At 35.7% G+C, this 20914-nt stretch overlaps 1 protein-coding gene across 2 annotated transcripts in view; it reads left to right on the top strand.

Annotated features, from left to right (window-relative positions):
* LOC145280058 (regulator of telomere elongation helicase 1-like) overlaps nucleotides 1-20914 on the top strand; it is a 1039981-nt gene that overhangs the window by 130963 nt on the left and 888104 nt on the right. For both annotated transcript variants that reach the window (XM_080131745.1, XM_080131746.1), the window contains exon 2: nucleotides 1871-2009. In XM_080131745.1, coding sequence (XP_079987871.1) covers nucleotides 1908-2009 — 102 coding nt within the window. In that variant the 5' untranslated portion in view covers nucleotides 1871-1907. The remainder of the gene's footprint in view (nucleotides 1-1870; nucleotides 2010-20914) is intronic.

Raw genomic sequence — 20914 nt, forward strand, 5'->3', positions numbered from 1 at the left:
TGCAAAGTCATCATATGCCTTGGAATGACTAGCCTTATTTCGAAACCCACCGATGTCGTTTGTCGCGGTGGGCGCAGGGGCTAAACAGTTGGCTTTTTTCCACCTTCTTTTCCTTCTTTGCACTACAGGTTCGAGCCTGGCTACTGCAGCTAATTTTGTTTTTTTTTCGCTTGCGTGGGTACTCGCTGCTATTTTCATTTATTTAGGGGGTTTGTTAATTTTTAACTGTTTTTTAAGGGCTCCATTGCTCAATATCCTTACTATAAAACCTCTCCACACTTGGGCAACGCCGGGTAACCTCGCTAGTTAATTATAAATAGCAGATATGGTCACTATTATATATATTAATCTGTAGTAATATGTAAGACTATGACAACAGCATATTCTTTTCATTGTTTTGACTTTCGAGTGTGTATCCGTTAATATCTTATGTTTTTATGTAGAGTGATGTGATCCTCAGTTGATTAATTGTGCTTAACTGAATTAGATATATACTCGAGAGTCAAAACAATGAAAAAATATGCTGTTGTCATAGCCCTAGTAATAAATAGTAAGATTGTGCCAATAAAAAGAATAGGTTTTAAGGCTTCTAAAATTTATACTAGAATTGTCTGCATGGACCCGTGACGTAACAAATAAACTATTAGGTAAGTGAGCTTCTTCTGAGGGCTGAAAGTTCGATCCTCAGTGTGGGTGATGCTAAGAATACAATTATGAATTATTTAAGACTTTTACCCGATCATGGTTGTTGGAATGAAGGCTTTGTTTTAGCTTCGTTTTAGAAAAGTAATATTTATAAAGTTTCAGAGATTCAACTAAAACTGCATAATTAGTTGGGTCGAGTTATCTTTGAAATTAAAAAAAAAAAAAAAAAAAAAAAATGAAAGATACTGCGGATATGCGCACCTTACTGAATGGAATTATTGTCTTTGGTGCATGACAATATATTTTTACTGCAAATTTTCAAAACCATGATTGGTATTACTATTCATATGGGCTACTTTTAATGAGAAATTCTAATTTTCTGATCAAAAAAATAATTAAAATCCTTTATATTTTTTTACAACTTTAGAATATTTTATTTATATATGAAGATTTCATTAACTTTTATTAAAAATTAAAATGTTAAAGTTTTTATGAATTAATAAATTCATTAAAACTTGAACATTTTTTTTTTCAACCATTAATATTTAATTTTAAAAAAGTGGGTTCATGATGTCTATAAAAGTGAGAATGTGTGCGAGGACAATTCTCAACCTGTATGCTCAACAAATTTTTGATCTTCAGACATGTGGAAAATTTTTTTAACCAGTTTTCATCTGGAAAAAAAAGGGCTGCTAAAGAGTCAACACAAAAAATTTGGTATTTGGGGAGTCATCAGATTTTTATCTACTTGACAACTGTTTCACGAATGCGCATGCATGAATCATTCATGTGACACATTCGTTAAGAATAAGTAGGTTTGAAAACACCTTTTAAAGATTATTTTAAGCTGGCCTAATGGTTATTGTGCTTGACTCACTGTCTTTGTTTTGGTTTTGATTTCAGCTCAAGTATTTTTATTTTTTACTAACAAGAATTGAACTGTTTTAAAAAAAAAAACCCATAATACTCGCATGTACATGTCTCAGTTTCAGCATGAATTAAAATATTTCTGCATACTTTACAACTGGGCAATGCTGGGTAGCCTGCTAGTCATTCCATAAAATCCAATTGCAATTTTATCAGATAAAGCAAAAACTTAAGTCTGTGTATAAAAAAGCAAAATAAAATATGTTAATAATTCCGATACAGAAATTTTATCAGAAATTTAAATATGATCGCCTCAGTTTCAGAGATAATTGTTTGTTTTTTATATTTTTTTCTTCAGATTACAACATTTGAATTAATCACTTCATATTGAAATCATGCCACAATTGCAAATGAAAGGTGTGACGGTTGAATTTCCATTCGAACCGTACGCTTGCCAGAAATCGTATATGGAAAAAGTGATCACTTGCTTACAAGAGGTAAGTAAAATGAATCTAAATAAACTCGTTTATCCTTAAGGAGCTTTTGGCCTTAATTAGTGTTAACTCGTTATTAAATAAAAAAATCTTTTTCTAAAAGTCTCGTTAAATTCTGTGAAAGGTATAGCCATACAAGTACTTCATTGTTACATTTTCAATAAGAACTGAAAATTTTTGTACATTTGTGCAGTGTTTATTTGTGACCTCTTATTCTCACTTCATCTGTTTAGAGGCAGCTATAGAAACAAGCTTGTTTTTATGAAAAGACAGAAGGAGACGTTCACTGTAGGTTTTCATAAATAGTTTTCTTTGCAGGGAATTGACCTTCCACAGAGAGACAGATTAGTCAACCTTTGTCCCACACTTAGACATTCTTTTCTGCTACCGCTACTTCTAATTTTATGTATGTATGCTCATACTCTGTTGAATTAATGTGTTCTGGACAAAGTTTCATAAATGAAACAAAATATTGAAAGAAGTAATTATTAGTGTTACACCTTTTTTGTTCTATGTATTTCATTCTTTGCTTATTACCTTCATTGCTGTTTATATCTATGAACCATATTATGTCTATATCTATACACTATTTATTCTTGAAATATACATTTTACATTACAAGATCTGAATTTGTATTTTTCTTATTATGATAGATAGTTGTTCTGAAATTGCTGACAAGATATTCTAAGTTATTTCTATAATATGTATAATAAATAGCTTACTTTTTTTAAAAAACAAAAACCATCCTAATATGGTTTTCTATAGTGGAACGATAAAATTGTCGCCCTAGAAAAGATGACATGATTCCATTTCCTTTGGATGAAAACCGGTTTTCTTTTTTTGTTGCGGACCATCTACTAGTTGGCCAGCTGTGTACAAATCCCAAGAGCTATAGGAGCTTCCTATCATGTCTGAAAGTGACATAATGTTCAAAGAGCGAGATCGGAGATGCGCCACTGTACAACTCATGCTCTCTACTGATCCAAGTGATGACAACAGGACCATCGCCAGCACCCTCAAAATGCATGGCTGGATTACCACAAATAACAGGGATGGTCTTTGGTGTGGTTTAAAGTGAGGGTCACGTCATGCCACCTTCAAAGCTGGCTTGAAAATCAGGTGGTCATTGGCAGACCCTGCGTGTGGCAGCAGGAATCGACATCGGACCACAAGTCCAAAGAAACCTAGGTTTAGCTTCAGAAGGAGTGTTACAACTGTGTACCCTTCTCTCACTGCCCCTCTCCTCTCCTGAATCTGCTGAACTGCTTCGTTTGGTTATACGTCGAGAACATCCACAACACGACCTCCCACAACACCAAAGCCAACTGATCACTAGTGTCCACCAAGTATTCGCTGAGATCCTCCCTCTCCTTGTGCAAAGGGTATGCTCCCAGTTCCAGACCCGTATCAAGGCGGTGATTGAGGCTGAAGGCAGCTACATTGAATAGATGTCAGCTCCACTACATAATCAAGTTACCTGAATTGATTTTTTTTTATAAAACTTTTTAAATAAAGCTGAAGTGCCATTTTCTTTAACGTGACACGTTTATTGTTCCACCCTGTAGACGTGACCTCTTGACCTAAAGGTTAAGAGGTCACATGTCAGTGTGTTTTGATGCTGATTATGTTTTGTAACAAATCGAAAATCCTACAAAAAAGAATGTATAAAACTTTTTTCTTTTTTTTTTTTTTTTTTTTTTTTACGTATCATTTCTAATGAACCTTGGGAATATTGATTTTTGTATTGATTTCGAACAATAGAGAAGATTCTCCTCTACCGTTCCATGATTATCTTCCGGCAGATGATTCAGAATTCAGACTTTTTTTTTTTTTTTTTACTGCGGTCTGAACTCCGTGCTTTATATCAAACCAAACATGAAATTATAATGTGTAAGAACGGAAATTCTTTTGTTTTTTTTTTCTTTAGATTAGAGCGAGAGATAACTACGAGGGTCGTTCCAAAAGTAAAGCCTCCTATTTTTTTTTTTTACTAAATATTTTGAAGAACTATGAAGATGAGAGAGGTACCATTAGAACTAGTGATCTTTTTGCTACAGAATTTACTTTTCTACATAGTCATCACCCTTCTCAATGTACTTTTGCCAGGAATTCAATGATACATCTGTTTTTGATGCACATCCATGATGTCTCACGTAAGTTCAGTCATCATAACAGTGCAATTTGCAATTCCCTCTGATCCATTTAGACAGAATGAAAAAAAATAGGAGGCATTACTTTTGGAACACCCCCTCGTAATACAGAATTTAAGTCATAACAAAGTCAACATATTGATATTTTGATGTCTGACATCTATAATATAAATCTTACCTGTCTGATTAAATGTATGTATGTATGTATGTATGTCAACAACAGAGGTGTTCTACTGTATGACACAAAGATTCCTGAGTTTGACAAGATGCAGATATATCTAAAGAAGAGGTTATGAGGTACCTTCAATACGTTTCCAGACATTTTTGTAGACATTTAAAATTGTCATAAACTTTTGAAAATTCAATGTTATTGTTATACATCATATTAGATGACTGACCAATTTTTATGATTTCATGTTCAAATGAACAGCTACAGTAGGAATTGGAATACACTCTACTAAAGCCTGATTGTTACAGCTGGTGAATTTCAAAAATTCAACCTGGATTTGAGAACACTTTAGAAGAACGATATGCAATAAAATTCTGTTTTAAACTTAGAAAAAATGCCACAGAAACTTATGGAATACTTTAGACTATTTTTGGACTATCTTGCATAAATTGAGCATTAGTTTTTTAGTGGTATAAGAGATTCAAGGAAGGTAGGAAGTCTGTGAGAGGTAAAGAAGTCAGAACACCAGAGTGAATTGGCCAAATAAGGAATTTCACGGATAAGAACCGTAGTGGGATTATAGAGACAATCAGTGCACAGTTTGATGTCAGTGTGGATAACTGTACACACAATTATTTGCGAGGAACTGAAAATGTGGAAGATTTGCACGAATGCACCCATCCACAACTCCATCCTTATCACAGACTATTTAACTAAGATGGGCACTAAGACGGTTCCTTATCCTCCCTATTTTTGGTTATTCCCTAAGCTCAAGGGAAACCTTAGAGGTTGTTGTTATGACTAGAGTTTCATGAGTGTACTATAAATTAAAGTGCTCATACAAAAATGTCTGGAAACTTATTGAAGGCACTTCATTCATCTACTGAAATTTAATATATAGAAGGCAAGCTTTCCAGCTGACTACAATCTGATTGTCTTCAAGTTCAATGTAAACAAGTTCTTGATGAACCGTCCCCCTAAGTAATCCAATTTAAAAAATTCCCACTAATTATGTTTACTACGCTATAATCACATTGACTAATGTATACCCATTAACCCTTATCCTTGAGTGGCCTCCGGGCCTTCATAATTGGTGATTCCTGTGTTTAAAAAAAAAAAATAAATAAATAAAAGGATTTGTGTATGTCTGCCAAAGGCTTTTCAAATTGGGGTTCTCGTGTTGGTTAGATTCCACGAGAAGTTTCCACATACTTCCCAGATCGTAATATTTTGCATTCACTAACGGACATTGTCTCTATCTTTTTTTTTTTTTTTGACAGAGTTCAACAAAATTCCTACCGTGCTGTCGTCTCGAGTGTTTGTTTGGATTTTTTGTATAAAGCGAAACTATTCAAACACAAACCACAGAAAGCTAGAAGCTTAACTGGCCCTCGGCCAGCTGTTTTGATGCTTCACTTAAGTAATTGGTCCTTTGTCAATGTAGGGAAAACCCTTCATATTGAGACAATTACTATTTATTTGGATACTGCCAGAGTGCCCCCCCCCCTTTTAGGAGGAGCAGGTTTTCTCTCATATTAAAAATGACCTTGTGTCTAATTTGCTTTCGTGGGGAAGCAAATGAATTCCTTACCAGGTTTAAAAGCAACGTTCATTTCTGCGCATGCGTGGCAACTCCTATGATTCTTAAGTTAATTCTCAACTCATTGAAATCACTGTCTTCTTTGGCGTAATGGAAGGAAGACTAATCACTCAACGTTTTCAAGTTCGATCCCACCTCTCTCTGTACCTTTTTTTTTTATTTTGTCCTTGTGCGAATATCCTCCACCCAGGCAAAAGTTAATTACGAACTCATTGAATTCACTATCTCCTTTGGCCTAATGGTTAGCGTGGAAAACTAATTATCCACCTCTCTCTCTATCTTTTTTTTTTTTTTTGATTTATTTATTTTAACCATGTGGTCGCCATTTTTAACATCGCTTTGTCCTTGTGCCAATATCTTCCATCCGGGCAATGCCGGGTACTCGCCTCTAGTATAAAAATAAAACTCAACACAAGAGCAGTCGTCGGAATAATCCAAATAATACATAGCATATGGTCGTTTGCAAGTTCAATGTCAAAAAATTCAGAAACATTTTCAGTGTTTCATTGTATTTTACCTATTTTATTCATATCATGCTACTCACATGAGTAAATAAAGGGTTATGTTTGAAATTCTGTGCACATTCCAAGGTTCGACAGGAACATTCCCAAGGAGGTCACAGGTTACATCAACCGAAATGTGAAAATGAAGAAGGTCAGAGGTTACATCAACCGAAATGTGAAAATGAAGAAGGTCAGAGGTTACATCAACCGAAATGTGAAAATGAAGAAGGTCACAGATTACATCAACCGAAATGTGAAAATGAAGAAGGTCACAGATTACATCAACCGAAATGTGAAAATGAAGAAGGTCACAGGTTACATCAACCGAAATGTGAAAATGAAGAAGGTCACAGATTACATCAACCGAAATGTGAAAATGAAGAAGGTCACAGGTTACATCAACCGAAATGTGAAAATGAAGAAGGTCACAGATTACATCAACCGAAATGTGAAAATGAAGAAGGTCACAGGTTACATCAACCGAAATGTGAAAATGAAGAAGGTCACAGGTTACATCAACCGAAATGTGAAAATGAAGAAGGTCACAGGTTACATCAACCGAAATGTGAAAATGGAGAAGGTCACAGGTTACATCAACCGAAATGTGAAAATGAAGAAGGTCAGAGGTTACATCAACCGAAATGTGAAAATGAAGAAGGTCACAGGTTACATCAACCGAAATGTGAAAATGAAGAAGGTCAGAGGTTACATCAACCGAAATGTGAAAATGAAGAAGGTCACAGGTTACATCAACCGAAATGTGAAAATGAAGAAGGTCACAGATTACATCAACCGAAATGTGAAAATGAAGAAGGTCACAGGTTACATCAACCGAAATGTGAAAATGAAGAAGGTCAGAGGTTACATCAACCGAAATGTGAAAATGAAGAAGGTCACAGGTTACATCAACCGAAATGTGAAAATGAAGAAGGTCACAGGTTACATCAACCGAAATGTGAAAATGAAGAAGGTCACAGGTTACATCAACCGAAATGTGAAAATGAAGAAGGTCACAGATTACATCAACCGAAATGTGAAAATGAAGAAGGTCACAGGTTACATCAACCGAAATGTGAAAATGAAGAAGGTCACAGATTACATCAACCGAAATGTGAAAATGAAGAAGGTCACAGGTTACATCAACCGAAATGTGAAAATGAAGAAGGTCAGAGGTTACATCAACCGAAATGTGAAAATGAAGAAGGTCAGAGGTTACATCAACCGAAATGTGAAAATGAAGAAGGTCACAGGTTACATCAACCGAAATGTGAAAATGAAGAAGGTCAGAGGTTACATCAACCGAAATGTGAAAATGAAGAAGGTCACAGGTTACATCAACCGAAATGTGAAAATGAAGAAGGTCACAGATTACATCAACCGAAATGTGAAAATGAAGAAGGTCACAGGTTACATCAACCGAAATGTGAAAATGAAGAAGGTCAGAGGTTACATCAACCGAAATGTGAAAATGAAGAAGGTCACAGGTTACATCAACCGAAATGTGAAAATGAAGAAGGTCACAGATTACATCAACCGAAATGTGAAAATGGAGAAGGTCACAGGTTACATCAACCGAAATGTGAAAATGAAGAACGTCACAGATTACATCAACCGAAATGTGAAAATGAAGAAGGTCACAGGTTACATCAACCGAAATGTGAAAATGAAGAAGGTCAGAGGTTACATCAACCGAAATGTGAAAATGAAGAAGGTCACAGGTTACATCAACCGAAATGTGAAAATGAAGAAGGTCAGAGGTTACATCAACCGAAATGTGAAAATGAAGAAGGTCACAGGTTACATCAACCGAAATGTGAAAATGAAGAAGGTCAGAGGTTACATCAACCGAAATGTGAAAATGAAGAAGGTCAGAGGTTACATCAACCGAAATGTGAAAATGAAGAAGGTCAGAGGTTACATCAACCGAAATGTGAAAATGAAGAAGGTCAGAGGTTACATCAACCGAAATGTGAAAATGAAGAAGGTCAGAGGTTACATCAACCGAAATGTGAAAATGAAGAAGGTCACAGGTTACATCAACCGAAATGTGAAAATGAAGAAGGTCAGAGGTTACATCAACCGAAATGTGAAAATGAAGAAGGTCACAGATTACATCAACCGAAATGTGAAAATGAAGAAGGTCACAGATTACATCAACCGAAATGTGAAAATGAAGAAGGTCACAGGTTACATCAACCGAAATGTGAAAATGAAGAAGGTCACAGATTACATCAACCGAAATGTGAAAATGGAGAAGGTCACAGGTTACATCAACCGAAATGTGAAAATGAAGAAGGTCAGAGGTTACATCAACCGAAATGTGAAAATGAAGAAGGTTACAGGTTACATCAACCGAAATGTGAAAATGAAGAAGGTCAGAGGTTACATCAACCGAAATGTGAAAATGAAGAAGGTCACAGGTTACATCAACCGAAATGTGAAAATGAAGAAGGTCACAGATTACATCAACCGAAATGTGAAAATGAAGAAGGTCACAGGTTACATCAACCGAAATGTGAAAATGAAGAAGGTCAGAGGTTACATCAACCGAAATGTGAAAATGAAGAAGGTCACAGATTACATCAACCGAAATGTGAAAATGGAGAAGGTCACAGGTTACATCAACCGAAATGTGAAAATGAAGAAGGTCACAGATTACATCAACCGAAATGTGAAAATGAAGAAGGTCACAGGTTACATCAACCGAAATGTGAAAATGAAGAAGGTCAGAGGTTACATCAACCGAAATGTGAAAATGAAGAAGGTCACAGGTTACATCAACCGAAATGTGAAAATGAAGAAGGTCAGAGGTTACATCAACCGAAATGTGAAAATGAAGAAGGTCAGAGGTTACATCAACCGAAATGTGAAAATGAAGAAGGTCACAGGTTACATCAACCGAAATGTGAAAATGAAGAAGGTCAGAGGTTACATCAACCGAAATGTGAAAATGAAGAAGGTCACAGGTTACATCAACCGAAATGTGAAAATGAAGAAGGTCACAGATTACATCAACCGAAATGTGAAAATGAAGAAGGTCACAGGTTACATCAACCGAAATGTGAAAATGAAGAAGGTCAGAGGTTACATCAACCGAAATGTGAAAATGAAGAAGGTCACAGGTTACATCAACCGAAATGTGAAAATGAAGAAGGTCACAGATTACATCAACCGAAATGTGAAAATGGAGAAGGTCACAGGTTACATCAACCGAAATGTGAAAATGAAGAAGGTCACAGATTACATCAACCGAAATGTGAAAATGAAGAAGGTCAGAGGTTACATCAACCGAAATGTGAAAATGAAGAAGGTCACAGGTTACATCAACCGAAATGTGAAAATGAAGAAGGTCACAGGTTACATCAACCGAAATGTGAAAATGAAGAAGGTCAGAGGTTACATCAACCGAAATGTGAAAATGAAGAAGGTCAGAGGTTACATCAACCGAAATGTGAAAATGAAGAAGGTCACAGATTACATCAACCGAAATGTGAAAATGAAGAAGGTCACAGATTACATCAACCGAAATGTGAAAATGAAGAAGGTCACAGGTTACATCAACCGAAATGTGAAAATGAAGAAGGTCACAGATTACATCAACCGAAATGTGAAAATGGAGAAGGTCACAGGTTACATCAACCGAAATGTGAAAATGAAGAAGGTCACAGGTTACATCAACCGAAATGTGAAAATGAAGAAGGTCAGAGGTTACATCAACCGAAATGTGAAAATGAAGAAGGTCAGAGGTTACATCAACCGAAATGTGAAAATGAAGAAGGTCAGAGGTTACATCAACCGAAATGTGAAAATGAAGAAGGTCACAGGTTACATCAACCGAAATGTGAAAATGAAGAAGGTCACAGATTACATCAACCGAAATGTGAAAATGAAGAAGGTCACAGATTACATCAACCGAAATGTGAAAATGAAGAAGGTCACAGGTTACATCAACCGAAATGTGAAAATGAAGAAGGTCACAGATTACATCAACCGAAATGTGAAAATGGAGAAGGTCACAGGTTACATCAACCGAAATGTGAAAATGAAGAAGGTCACAGGTTACATCAACCGAAATGTGAAAATGAAGAAGGTCACAGGTTACATCAACCGAAATGTGAAAATGACATTTGAGATGAGAATAGTAGTTTAAAGAATTCAAATAATACAATCAACCTTTTATTTTTTCCAAAAGTTCAACTCACTTAAGTGGATCAGTAGCCATTGCATCAGCTTAGCTCAAATTTTAAAGATTTCATAGATTTTTTTTTTATCTATATTCAATATTACTTTTCTTCTAGACATTTTTGCTCGCCTTTTATATATATATATATATATATATATATATATATATATATATATATTTGAGATATAATTCCTTCTAACATAAAAGAAAGATGATAAAATGCGGAATGGTTCCAAATGGAAATAAGAATAGCAGAAAATGAAATAAAAGATTCTATAATCTCTAAATTCTTAACATTGGGCAACATTATGTTTCTTGCAAAAACGATCTTTGAAGCATCATAGGAACTGATCTGATCCGATTCGTATTTGTAGTTTCTGAATTCTGATAGAAAAAAAAACAAAGCAATAGGAAAACAATAATACTCTTGAAATGAAAGCACATTTCACATTTAAGAATCTTAAGCACTTTTCCATGGTAGATTGCATCTTTATAATGCTAGAAAAACAATGCAAGAATTTCATAACTTAAAAATTTCTTTTTGCCTTTTAGAATAAAGTAGAAGCTTAGGCTCCAAATGAATATTCAACTTGCAGACAGTGCTATGGAATTGGTAGCCTACTAAATATTAGATTTGGACTCCTACTTGTGAAATTTTAAAAGGTATGAAATTCCTGCTGATTGAAAATAGCTCTTTAAATTTCCAAAGGTCCGGCTATGGCTCGGGGAGTTTCTAAAGGTCCAGCTATGGCTCGTTGGGTGTCCAAAGGCTCAGCTATGGCTCGTAGTGTTTCCAAAGGCCCGGCTATGGCTGGTGGGGTTTCCAAAGGCCCGGCTATGGCTGGTGGGGTTTCCAAAGGCTCGGCTATGGCTGTTGGGGTTTCCAAATGCCCGGCTATGGCTGTTGGGGTTTCCAAATGCCCGGCTATGGCTGTTGGGGTTTCCAAATGCCCGGCTATGGCTGTTGGGGTTTCCAAATGCCCGGCTATGGCTGTTGGGGTTTCCAAATGCCCGGCTATGGCTGTTGGGGTTTCCAAAGGCCCGTCTATGGCTGGTGGTGTTTCCAAAGGCCCGTCTATGGCTGGTGGTGTTTTCAAAGGCCCGGCTATGGCTCATGGGATTTCCAAAGATCTCACTATGGCTACATCTCTTGGAATTTCCAAAGGTCTGACTATGACTTTAGGAATTTCCAAAGGTCCAAATTTAGCTATGGTTCTTGGAATTTCCAAAGGTCTTATTATGGCTCATGGAATTTATTAGCAAATTCTTTTTATTTAGTGAATGACCTTTGTAGATCAGCACCTCCAAATGAGCCGCAGTATTGATTGTCTTGCAGTGAAATTTGTGAAACTTTAATATTTCTGTTGAAATTTCTTGTTCTTAATTGATTTTGTTTATTGTATTTTGTTTAAATGTTATCTTTCTGCAGATTTGAAAGGACTAATGTCTATTTAAAAAATATATTGTTTTGCTTTTTCTTTTGTGATTCTTTTGCATCATTTTTCTACATTTATTTTTTCTCATCTGGTATTGTCCAGAAATGAATAAGGTTTTCTGTATTTCTCTTTCTCCCAACTCTAAACCCCCTGGGTTTAACCTTAAACTTTATCTAGTATAGAGGCCATAATTTGGGAACTTAAGGTCGTGTAGACTCACCCTTTAGTTACATCTCTCCTCGATTTACATCAACCTTGAACAGTAGCACCTGTCAGTGTCCCCTCTGTGGATTAAATAAAATATCCCAGACATGACGCTCTACTTTTTTTTTTTTTTTTAAATTTGGCAACATTCACCCAGGAATACACAGCATCCCGGATGTATGTAGACCAGGGTTTCCTAACATTTTTCGGCAAACGCCCCTCTAGAACACTTGGATAACTACAACTACCCCCCCCTTTCACTATATGCATCCTTATATAATGGTTTGTGAATAAACCAAGTATTTTTTTCATAAATGACACCAAACTGGTATGATAGTTTAAAACCTAAATCTTACTCGTTTGCTTCTACGAATTGTATGTACCAAAAACAGACTTATCAAAAGTTGTATACCAAATTTAAAAATATAATTTTCCAACTATATTTTTTCAAAGTAAACAAATGACAATTTTGTCAGCATTTTGTAACTAAATCCTACTGTATTTTACCTCATTCAAGACGACCTTTCTATTATCAACATACACTCTTTATACAGACACCATAATAGATCATAATCATGGTCTATCGGCTTAGTCACACTTGCCAGGACCCATTTGATAGATAAGATAGATTTGTTGAAAATGTGAATCAGAAATCAATTAGATGCATGAAACACTGTAAGAAGTTTTGTCAACATTAAAGGGTTTGATTCTTGAATTAATTTTTCCAATTAAAAATAAGTTTGATGCAATCAATTTCCACATGAATTGTGAATCCCAAAGAAAATGAGTTGAGAAACACCAAGTAATGTTACTAGAAGCTCTCGGTCTTTCACCATCCATTAAAAGATCTCAGGGACCCTCGATACAATAAATTTGGCCACCACCCACCTGAGAAGTCGTAACAACTCTCCAGTCGGTGGTACGGACCTTGTTGGGAAACCCTGATGTAGATCATGCATGATGGTCCGTAACGGCCAAGATAGTTAGAAGCAACCAGTCTTGGGATCAGTAGTGAACACCGTGGACCAGAGGTAAGGTTGGCATCAGCTTTGATGGTGTGTAACCCCCTCTTTAGCTCTTGGGCATCTTTGCCAATCTTGGAGCTGTTCTGGAGCTATTGCTTTGTGGATGAACTTTTTGTTGTGGTGCACAGCATGGTTCAACCAATGTAGTCGCCTCTTTAAAAGCATTTGGTGAAGGAGGATTACCTCCAGATTTGTGTGCTGCAGACAAAATGGGGCAAGTGGACCTGTAGAACTTGGTGTAGGCAAAATAAGTCAAATATTACCAACCTTTTGAGATCCGCAGCTCTCACCAGCCAGGCCTCACAGCCATAGAGAAGGATCATTCAAATAAGCGTCTGATAAATTTATACTTTCTTGACTATTGTGATCTCGAGATGAGACTACAGACGTGGTTTTAGGCCACTGAAAGAATACTGGGCTGTGTTAATTTGGACATCGATGTCATTATATCCACGACTATACTAACCTGGAATCGAGCTTTCCCAGCCCTTTCTTCCTTTTTTTTTGTGTATAACCTGCTAATTAACCATTCTTATTAATTATTCAAGCTCTCTCCATCCTGTCAATGACACAAGACTGCATCTGATGGTGAGGCTTCAGTTTGGGAGTTTTGGACCAAGCGCAGTCACTTCCTGCTTGCGATTACTATTAGATCCATTCTAACACACAAGTCTCATCCCTGGGTTAAATAGATTTCATCAAGTACAGATCTCAACTGAGCTTTAATCAATCTTCCCCTCCCCTGTAAAACATTTGCAACAAAAACTCACTCAGCTGCAATCATTGTCAATAGTTTCCCTTCCTCTTTACCAAAAACTAAATGAACAAAGTTTATTTCCTAGAATAGTCTGTATGTGGGACACTGTTCCATGGGTCTGCTTCCTAGCTGATTACAATATGGTCGTTTTCAAGTTCAGTGCAAATATTTTGTTGAACTGCCGTCTTAAATCATTATCACTCATCACGGTGTTGTCTAATCATCTATCTGACACATTTAACCTTTATCCTTGAGTGGTCTTAAAGCCTTAATAAGTGGTGCCATTTCAGTAAAAAGAAAAATAAATTTACAAACTGCAAAAGAAATTATTGTATAAAAATATATTAAGTATTTGAAAATTTTTAGGACTTAGAGAATAAAACATTTACCATGATATTCAGTATTAAATAACTCAAAAAGAGTTGATATGCCGTTAAAGAAAACACCTGAAACGACCATATTCGATAATTCCCAAGTTATAACTAAAAGTAAAATGATTGAATATTATTTTAATCCTTTCCCTAAAAAAAAGAAAAAAAATTTAAATCTATATATAGAAAGTAGTAGTACTTGTGTGTGCGCGTCTGTGTGTACAACTCTCCTACGGTTCACACTACTGGACCGATTATGACCAAACCTGGCATTATGATGGTCCTCCACCTAGGGATGGTGCACATCATTTTAAAGGTTAAGATCAAAAGCCAAGGTCAAAGATCAAGGTCATGACATATGTATATATACTCTCCTCCAGTCCACACCACTGGACCGATCATGGTCAAATCTAGCAAGATAATGGTCCTCCACCTGGGGATGGTGCACACCATTTTCCAAAGTAAAGGCCAAGGTCATAGTATAACCCTTTCTCCCTCGCAGGGGTCGCGCGCGCACGGTGAAAAACGACGCGCACTAACCCTAAGGATGGTTGGCTATATTTTCGCTCCTTCGAGCCTCGGACCCCGCACAAGCATCCGTCTCTCTACCTCTGCTACTGAGTCTCTCCGAATTGGACGTTGGTATCTGGCCGTCTAGTGTTGTAACGCCCAATCGGGAATTCTTGGTAATTTCTGTCGTGATCGTCTTCTCGTCGGTGGCCGTCTCTCTCTGTCTGCGACGGCTGGAAAGTCAAGTTTGGTTATGCTGAAATCGAAGGGCAGTCTTCACAAGTATAAATGGAAACAACAACGATGAGGATAGTTTTAGGCTGTTCATTTAGTGATTCGGTATACATTAAGGCTCGGCTCATCCCTTATACTTTCGTCAGGCTTGGAATGCAACCCCCACAGTGTATTTAAACAAAAACTCTAAGTGGCCGTCTTGTTAGTTCTCTTCGTCTCAATTAGAAGAGGCTAGCGGCACGCGTGGCTTCCCAACTTCTCTGTTCGACAGACTGTCCGATTCTCTGTTGTCGTCTATTTCCGCAGTAGTTTTATTAAACGTCATCCTCCCCTTCCTTCTGTAGTCGACCCAATCTCTCTATTCGACGGGTAATCATAATTCTTTCTCTCTCTCTCTCTCTCTCTCTCCTTCCTAACCAACCCCCTCTCGATTCAATTCCGAGAATTAGTTATCTGTCTAGGCATTTAACCAATTTGTTCCCTTAAAATTAGAATGACTAATTCAATTGTTTTCGGGGTTTGTTCTTTCTCATCACCTCCAACTTGTTGGTTTAAGTGAATCATGTTATCATTTACACTCGGATCGTCGACTTTACTCGTCGACCCTTCCCAGACCTCCTTGCGTTTTCCTCGCCAACCCGACATCTGGCTTATCTTTAATCTGGCCCTTTTGAACTCCAAATAATTTACTTGTCACCCGATGACAATTCGTTGGTTTCTCACGAGATGGGACTGAGACCTCTCGCCCAGCTCCATCCCACTCACCCTCAACCTAGGAAGCAAGGTTATCCGGTGTCGCCCGGCTTCGTTACAATAGTCTATGTATATATACTCTACTACAGCCTACATTACTGGATCGACCATGATCAAACCTGACATGATGATAGTCTCTTACCATTTTTCGAGGTCATGGTCAAAGGTTAAGATCAAGATTTTGCTGTATGCTCAAGTATCCACAAAGTGGGTACCCAAGCATACAGCAAAGTCTTGCATAAAGCGTAGGTATCTTTGCTAGTGTATTTTTGCTCGCGTAATATATTATGAAGTCAACGAATACACACTTTTATTCGTTGTTTTTATGTGCCTAAACTGAACACTGTCCATGATAAGGAAAAAAGTGAAGCTTCATTTTTATTTCCGGAGTGACATCAATGAAGAGTCCTAACAGAGGAAAATGATAATGTATAATTGACTGCTACAAAAATCAGTTTATTCTTTGTAAAATTTTATTTTCAAAAATATCATTTGATCCTCATTATCAGACTTTGTTACTATGGCATTCCTGGAAATATTGAGAGAGACTATCATCAACCGTGTCTTGCAGCCGGAGAGAAGGATCAGTCAAATTAGCACTTGATAAATTCTGATGTTCTTGCCTACTGTGATCTTTTGTTTTTTATACAAGGCAGTCACCACTTATCAAGACTCAAAGGCCACTCAAGGATAAGGTTAATGAATGTAAGTTGATAGTGTAGTAATCGTTATCGGTGTAAATTGTGTTGAATTTGATTTTGGAGACGGCTCAATAAGAATTTGTTTACATTGAATATTGTAATCAGACGAGAATCAGTTCAATGGATCAGTGTTCCACAGGCAGGCAGTTCTAGGAAAGAACCTTTTTTCATGGAATCTGTGTTTAGATTTAAGCACAGTTAGAGAGTTGTGAAAATTGCTAATAGTGTTTGTAGCTAGTTGAGTGTTTTTTTTTTTGTGAAAGTTTGGCAAGAGGGCACCATAGATTGGAGCTCAGATGAGCACCTGCTATGAAAATAACAATAGAGCAGAGACAGGCTTGCAACGTCTCTTCCATCGGAAAGAAGTTGCAGGGAAGAGAAAAGAGCATCACTTACTGGTTTTGAAGCTGGTTTTGAACTCTAAGTCTCAGGACAAGACCACTAGATTGGGTTGTAAGCGACTGAAAAAATGCTGAGCATTGTTAATTCGGACATAGATGTTATTGTACCTCTGACTTGTGACACTCTACTTACCTCAAATCTATCTTTCCCCATTTCTTATTTTTTTTCTGCATTTCTTTCTTCATTTTTTTCTATCAACTATTTTTTTTATAACATAGTATAGATAAATTAATGTTTATTTTCATAAAATTGTTTTTGTCTACAAACCAGCGAACTTTCTAGGATTAATGTCAGCTTGTGATATTAAAAATATTTTTTTCTTTTCTTTTTTTCTAAATTCAATTCGTTTTTCATTATTTTTCTTTTTTTTTTTTTTAAATTTGTTTTCTGTATCCATTAGAACATGCTCCCTGTACTGACTGATAAACTACTTTCAGTTAGGTTTCCAATCTTTTCTATCTATTGCTTGCAGTTCAGTTTTATCTTTCTTTGGAGGCCCCTTTCTGTGTTGCTGTTCTGTAATCCAGGTTTTGAAGATTTTGCCACCTGATCTGTGGCTTCGTGATTATTTTCACTTTCTTCCCTTTCACATCGTTAAATAAATTTTACCTTTTTCTCGTTTCTGCTTTCCCCTATTCTTTATTTTGATGCTATCAGTGTGTGTGTGTGTGTGTGTGTGTGTGTGTGTGTGTGTGTGTGTGTGTTAGGCCTCTTTTCAAGGGAGGTGTTATCTGGCATAGGTTTGGTTTATTATAGACTAGGAGAAACACAGCATTGTAACACTGGTGAAAAAAAACAAAAAACTGATCTTCACTTGATAGTAAAGGTGAAAGAAAGTTGGGGAGAAAATACAATTGGAATCAAAATGAGTTACTTATGAAATGTACTCTAAAAATTTAACATTTGATATATGAACATTTTCTTTAGAAAATCCTTATAACTAAGAGTGCATACTCTGTAAATATTTATGAAAAACAGTATTTTTTTTTTTTAAAAGACTAATAACTTTTGATTTAAGTTTCCAGCTCTCCTTAACAGCAGCCCAGTTTAATTATCATCATATTGTATGAATCTGAAAATTCTATTGTTGGCGTTGATTTCCCTGATATTTTTCTAGTCAGAATTATTTCTAGAAAGACATCGGTGATTACAGGAAGGACCACGTGAAGGTTGCCAACATCACAAGTGAAAGTGATTTTTGTGGAACGAACTGGATTCGAACCTGGGACACCCAGGTTTCCAGTCCATGTGTTAACCACTAGGCCACCATCACGTCTTGTCCAGTTTAATAATACTAATTGAAAATGTTAGAATAAGGTTACATGAATTCACTTGAATTATTTTAGCTTGATCTGTTATAATGTTTTGAACATCAATTTTGTTATTCTTTCACCGGGACAACACTGGATATTTATGCTAGTATATCGTATAATAATACTAAATGTGAATTCATCGACTTTTTTTTTTCTGGGTACTTGTTTCCTATATACGTCAATGACACATAATGTATACTACAATATGGCATTGAGTTATTATTTAAACAAGTCATCCACATCTCTTGGCTATCTATGTATTTCTGCCAGTAGTAATTCAACAACTCTGTTGTTGTGAGCAATTAGAGAAAGAGTAATTTTTTTTTTTTTTTTTTTTAGCATTGCCATCTAATTTGCATATGTGTCTATACATACCCCACATATGCAAATTTGATAGAAAAGTAATGTCTCTTTACTTTCTATATAGGAATAAAGAATAATAATACTTCTATATAAACACTAGCAGGCCACCCGACGTTACTTGGTCATAAAATATGCTTGAATATAATATTTTAATTTATGCAGATTTTGTATTTATTATTATTTATAGAGCCAATTCTCTTGGTTATTATATTGTACCCAATATATAGTGATTATTTCAAAAATTAAAAAAAAAAAAAAAATGAGTATGGTACCATCACCTAGAATCGAAACCAAAACATTTAGGTCTATAGTGGGACATTCCAGCCCATATCATCCAGTCCTAACACCACCCTCAGATTTTTTTCTTATGAACACCTCATAAAATTTAGGTTAAAAACTAAGACAAATCTGCATTTTCACCTATATTTGAATAAAGGAACCCATTTTTTTCAGAGGGTTGATTTTGGTCCAGAAATAACAAATCTGTGCCTAGTGATACCCTATTTTGGAACCTGGACGTTTTAGAAAATTTGCAATTTTGAGGCTAAAATAATCCTCTTGGGCCTAAATTTCGCCCAATCATGTTTTCAAGGGCGAGGAATATAAAAATCATGATTAGAAAGGCACCAAATGGAAGGAAAGACCTCTTTTTGACCAATTTATGTGCCACTGCGGCACTTTTTAAGAGGTTGGTCGATCCTCCAAAGCAGAGCCACAATAAGGATAACTGTGGTGCTTTTCCTGAAACAACTTTTGGATTTTTTGTTGAAACTTTCATGAAATCAAAAAATCTCTCCTGGCATTACCACTATTCTGATGTATTTAAACCCTAAAATTTGGTATTTTTCAAAGAATTTCTCTTGCAATATTTGCAAAAGACTTGTCGACTTGAGTAGTAGAACAAAAAAACAAAAAGTAGTATGCTGAAAACATGTGTCGGAATGTCAAGTGAGAGTTTGTAGACCAGCAAATTTACTTTTATTTCAGGATTCCCCGCTGTAGGGTGGGAGTAGACCATGATTTAAAATGTCGTTTTCAGTTTTTGTAATGTTTCTTAGGCACTATTTAGGTAAATTGCCATCAGTAGTTTATAATGGTCTAAAAAAGCAATCGATCCAAAATCAAAACTTAGTGGTATTTTATCCTCAATACCGCGGTATGTGGCAAATGACAAAATGTTTCAGATTTTTGCAATTTTTTCTCATTTTCTCAAAATAATTTGTGTAATATAAACTTTTTGTCTCCAGTAATACTTACAAATCCTAATTCGATGAATAACTATCTCATTAAGCTACAAGAAATTATTCAATTTAAAAGTAAATACTTGCCAAGAATTTTTGTGACTTTTTCTAGATATTCTGAAAAATTATGAAAAATGTTTAAAAAAAAAACATTTTTTTCTGAAATGCTAAATTAAAAATCTGGCGCATACAAAAGTTGCCTATCCATATAAAGAACAACTTCTATGAGTTAGATTTTCAATTTTAGCCTTCAAAAAAAGTCTTTTTTTTTACATGGATGTTTTGCCAAAAAATTCCCAAAATCGAATGCTCCCATATCTTGGGCCTCTATATAATTCTTAAAATTTTTAGATTTTGCATTGAAATGCCCAAATTTGAATTCACATTGAATTTTGATCAAGAAACATGTATAATATGTGGTATATCATCCCTGTTCAAAATCAGCAAATTTTGTTCCAAAGTGTGAAAATTTTGAAACGTGCCATATGCATGTGACTGTACCCAAAGATTATTCTTCGTTGAATGTTTTTGAGTATTATTAGACAGGAACTGCATAAAGAAGTCATTGTAAGAGTCTTCAGCAATAACAAACTGATAAAGAACACCACAAGCAACGAACAACAAAATTCCAAAATTCTGACCAGCATAGCTTCACCCTTTGAAAACTCAAACACGACTTGGAATAAAATCATTATTTCATACACAAATAACTAATATACTGCATGTAGTGAGATCTGTAATGACAAAATTTAATAATAAAGTGAATTCCAAAGAGTTTGAATTCTGTGTTTTTGTTCTACTACTCAAGGGATTCACACTAGTCTTGCAAATATTGCAATTTTCTTACTTAAATAAGAAATTTAAAAAATAAAAAAAAATTGGGAGGTTTAAATATGCATGTATAGTGGTAATGACAAGAGAGTTTTTGATTTTATGAAAGTTTCATCCTATTTTATTTCAAAAATCCAAAAGTTGTTTTAGAAAAAGCATCAG

Source organism: Euprymna scolopes, chromosome 7 (assembly GCF_053919585.1).
Source record: "Euprymna scolopes isolate OS-2025 chromosome 7, ASM5391958v1, whole genome shotgun sequence".
In the NCBI taxonomy this organism is placed as follows: domain Eukaryota; kingdom Metazoa; phylum Mollusca; class Cephalopoda; order Sepiida; family Sepiolidae; genus Euprymna; species Euprymna scolopes.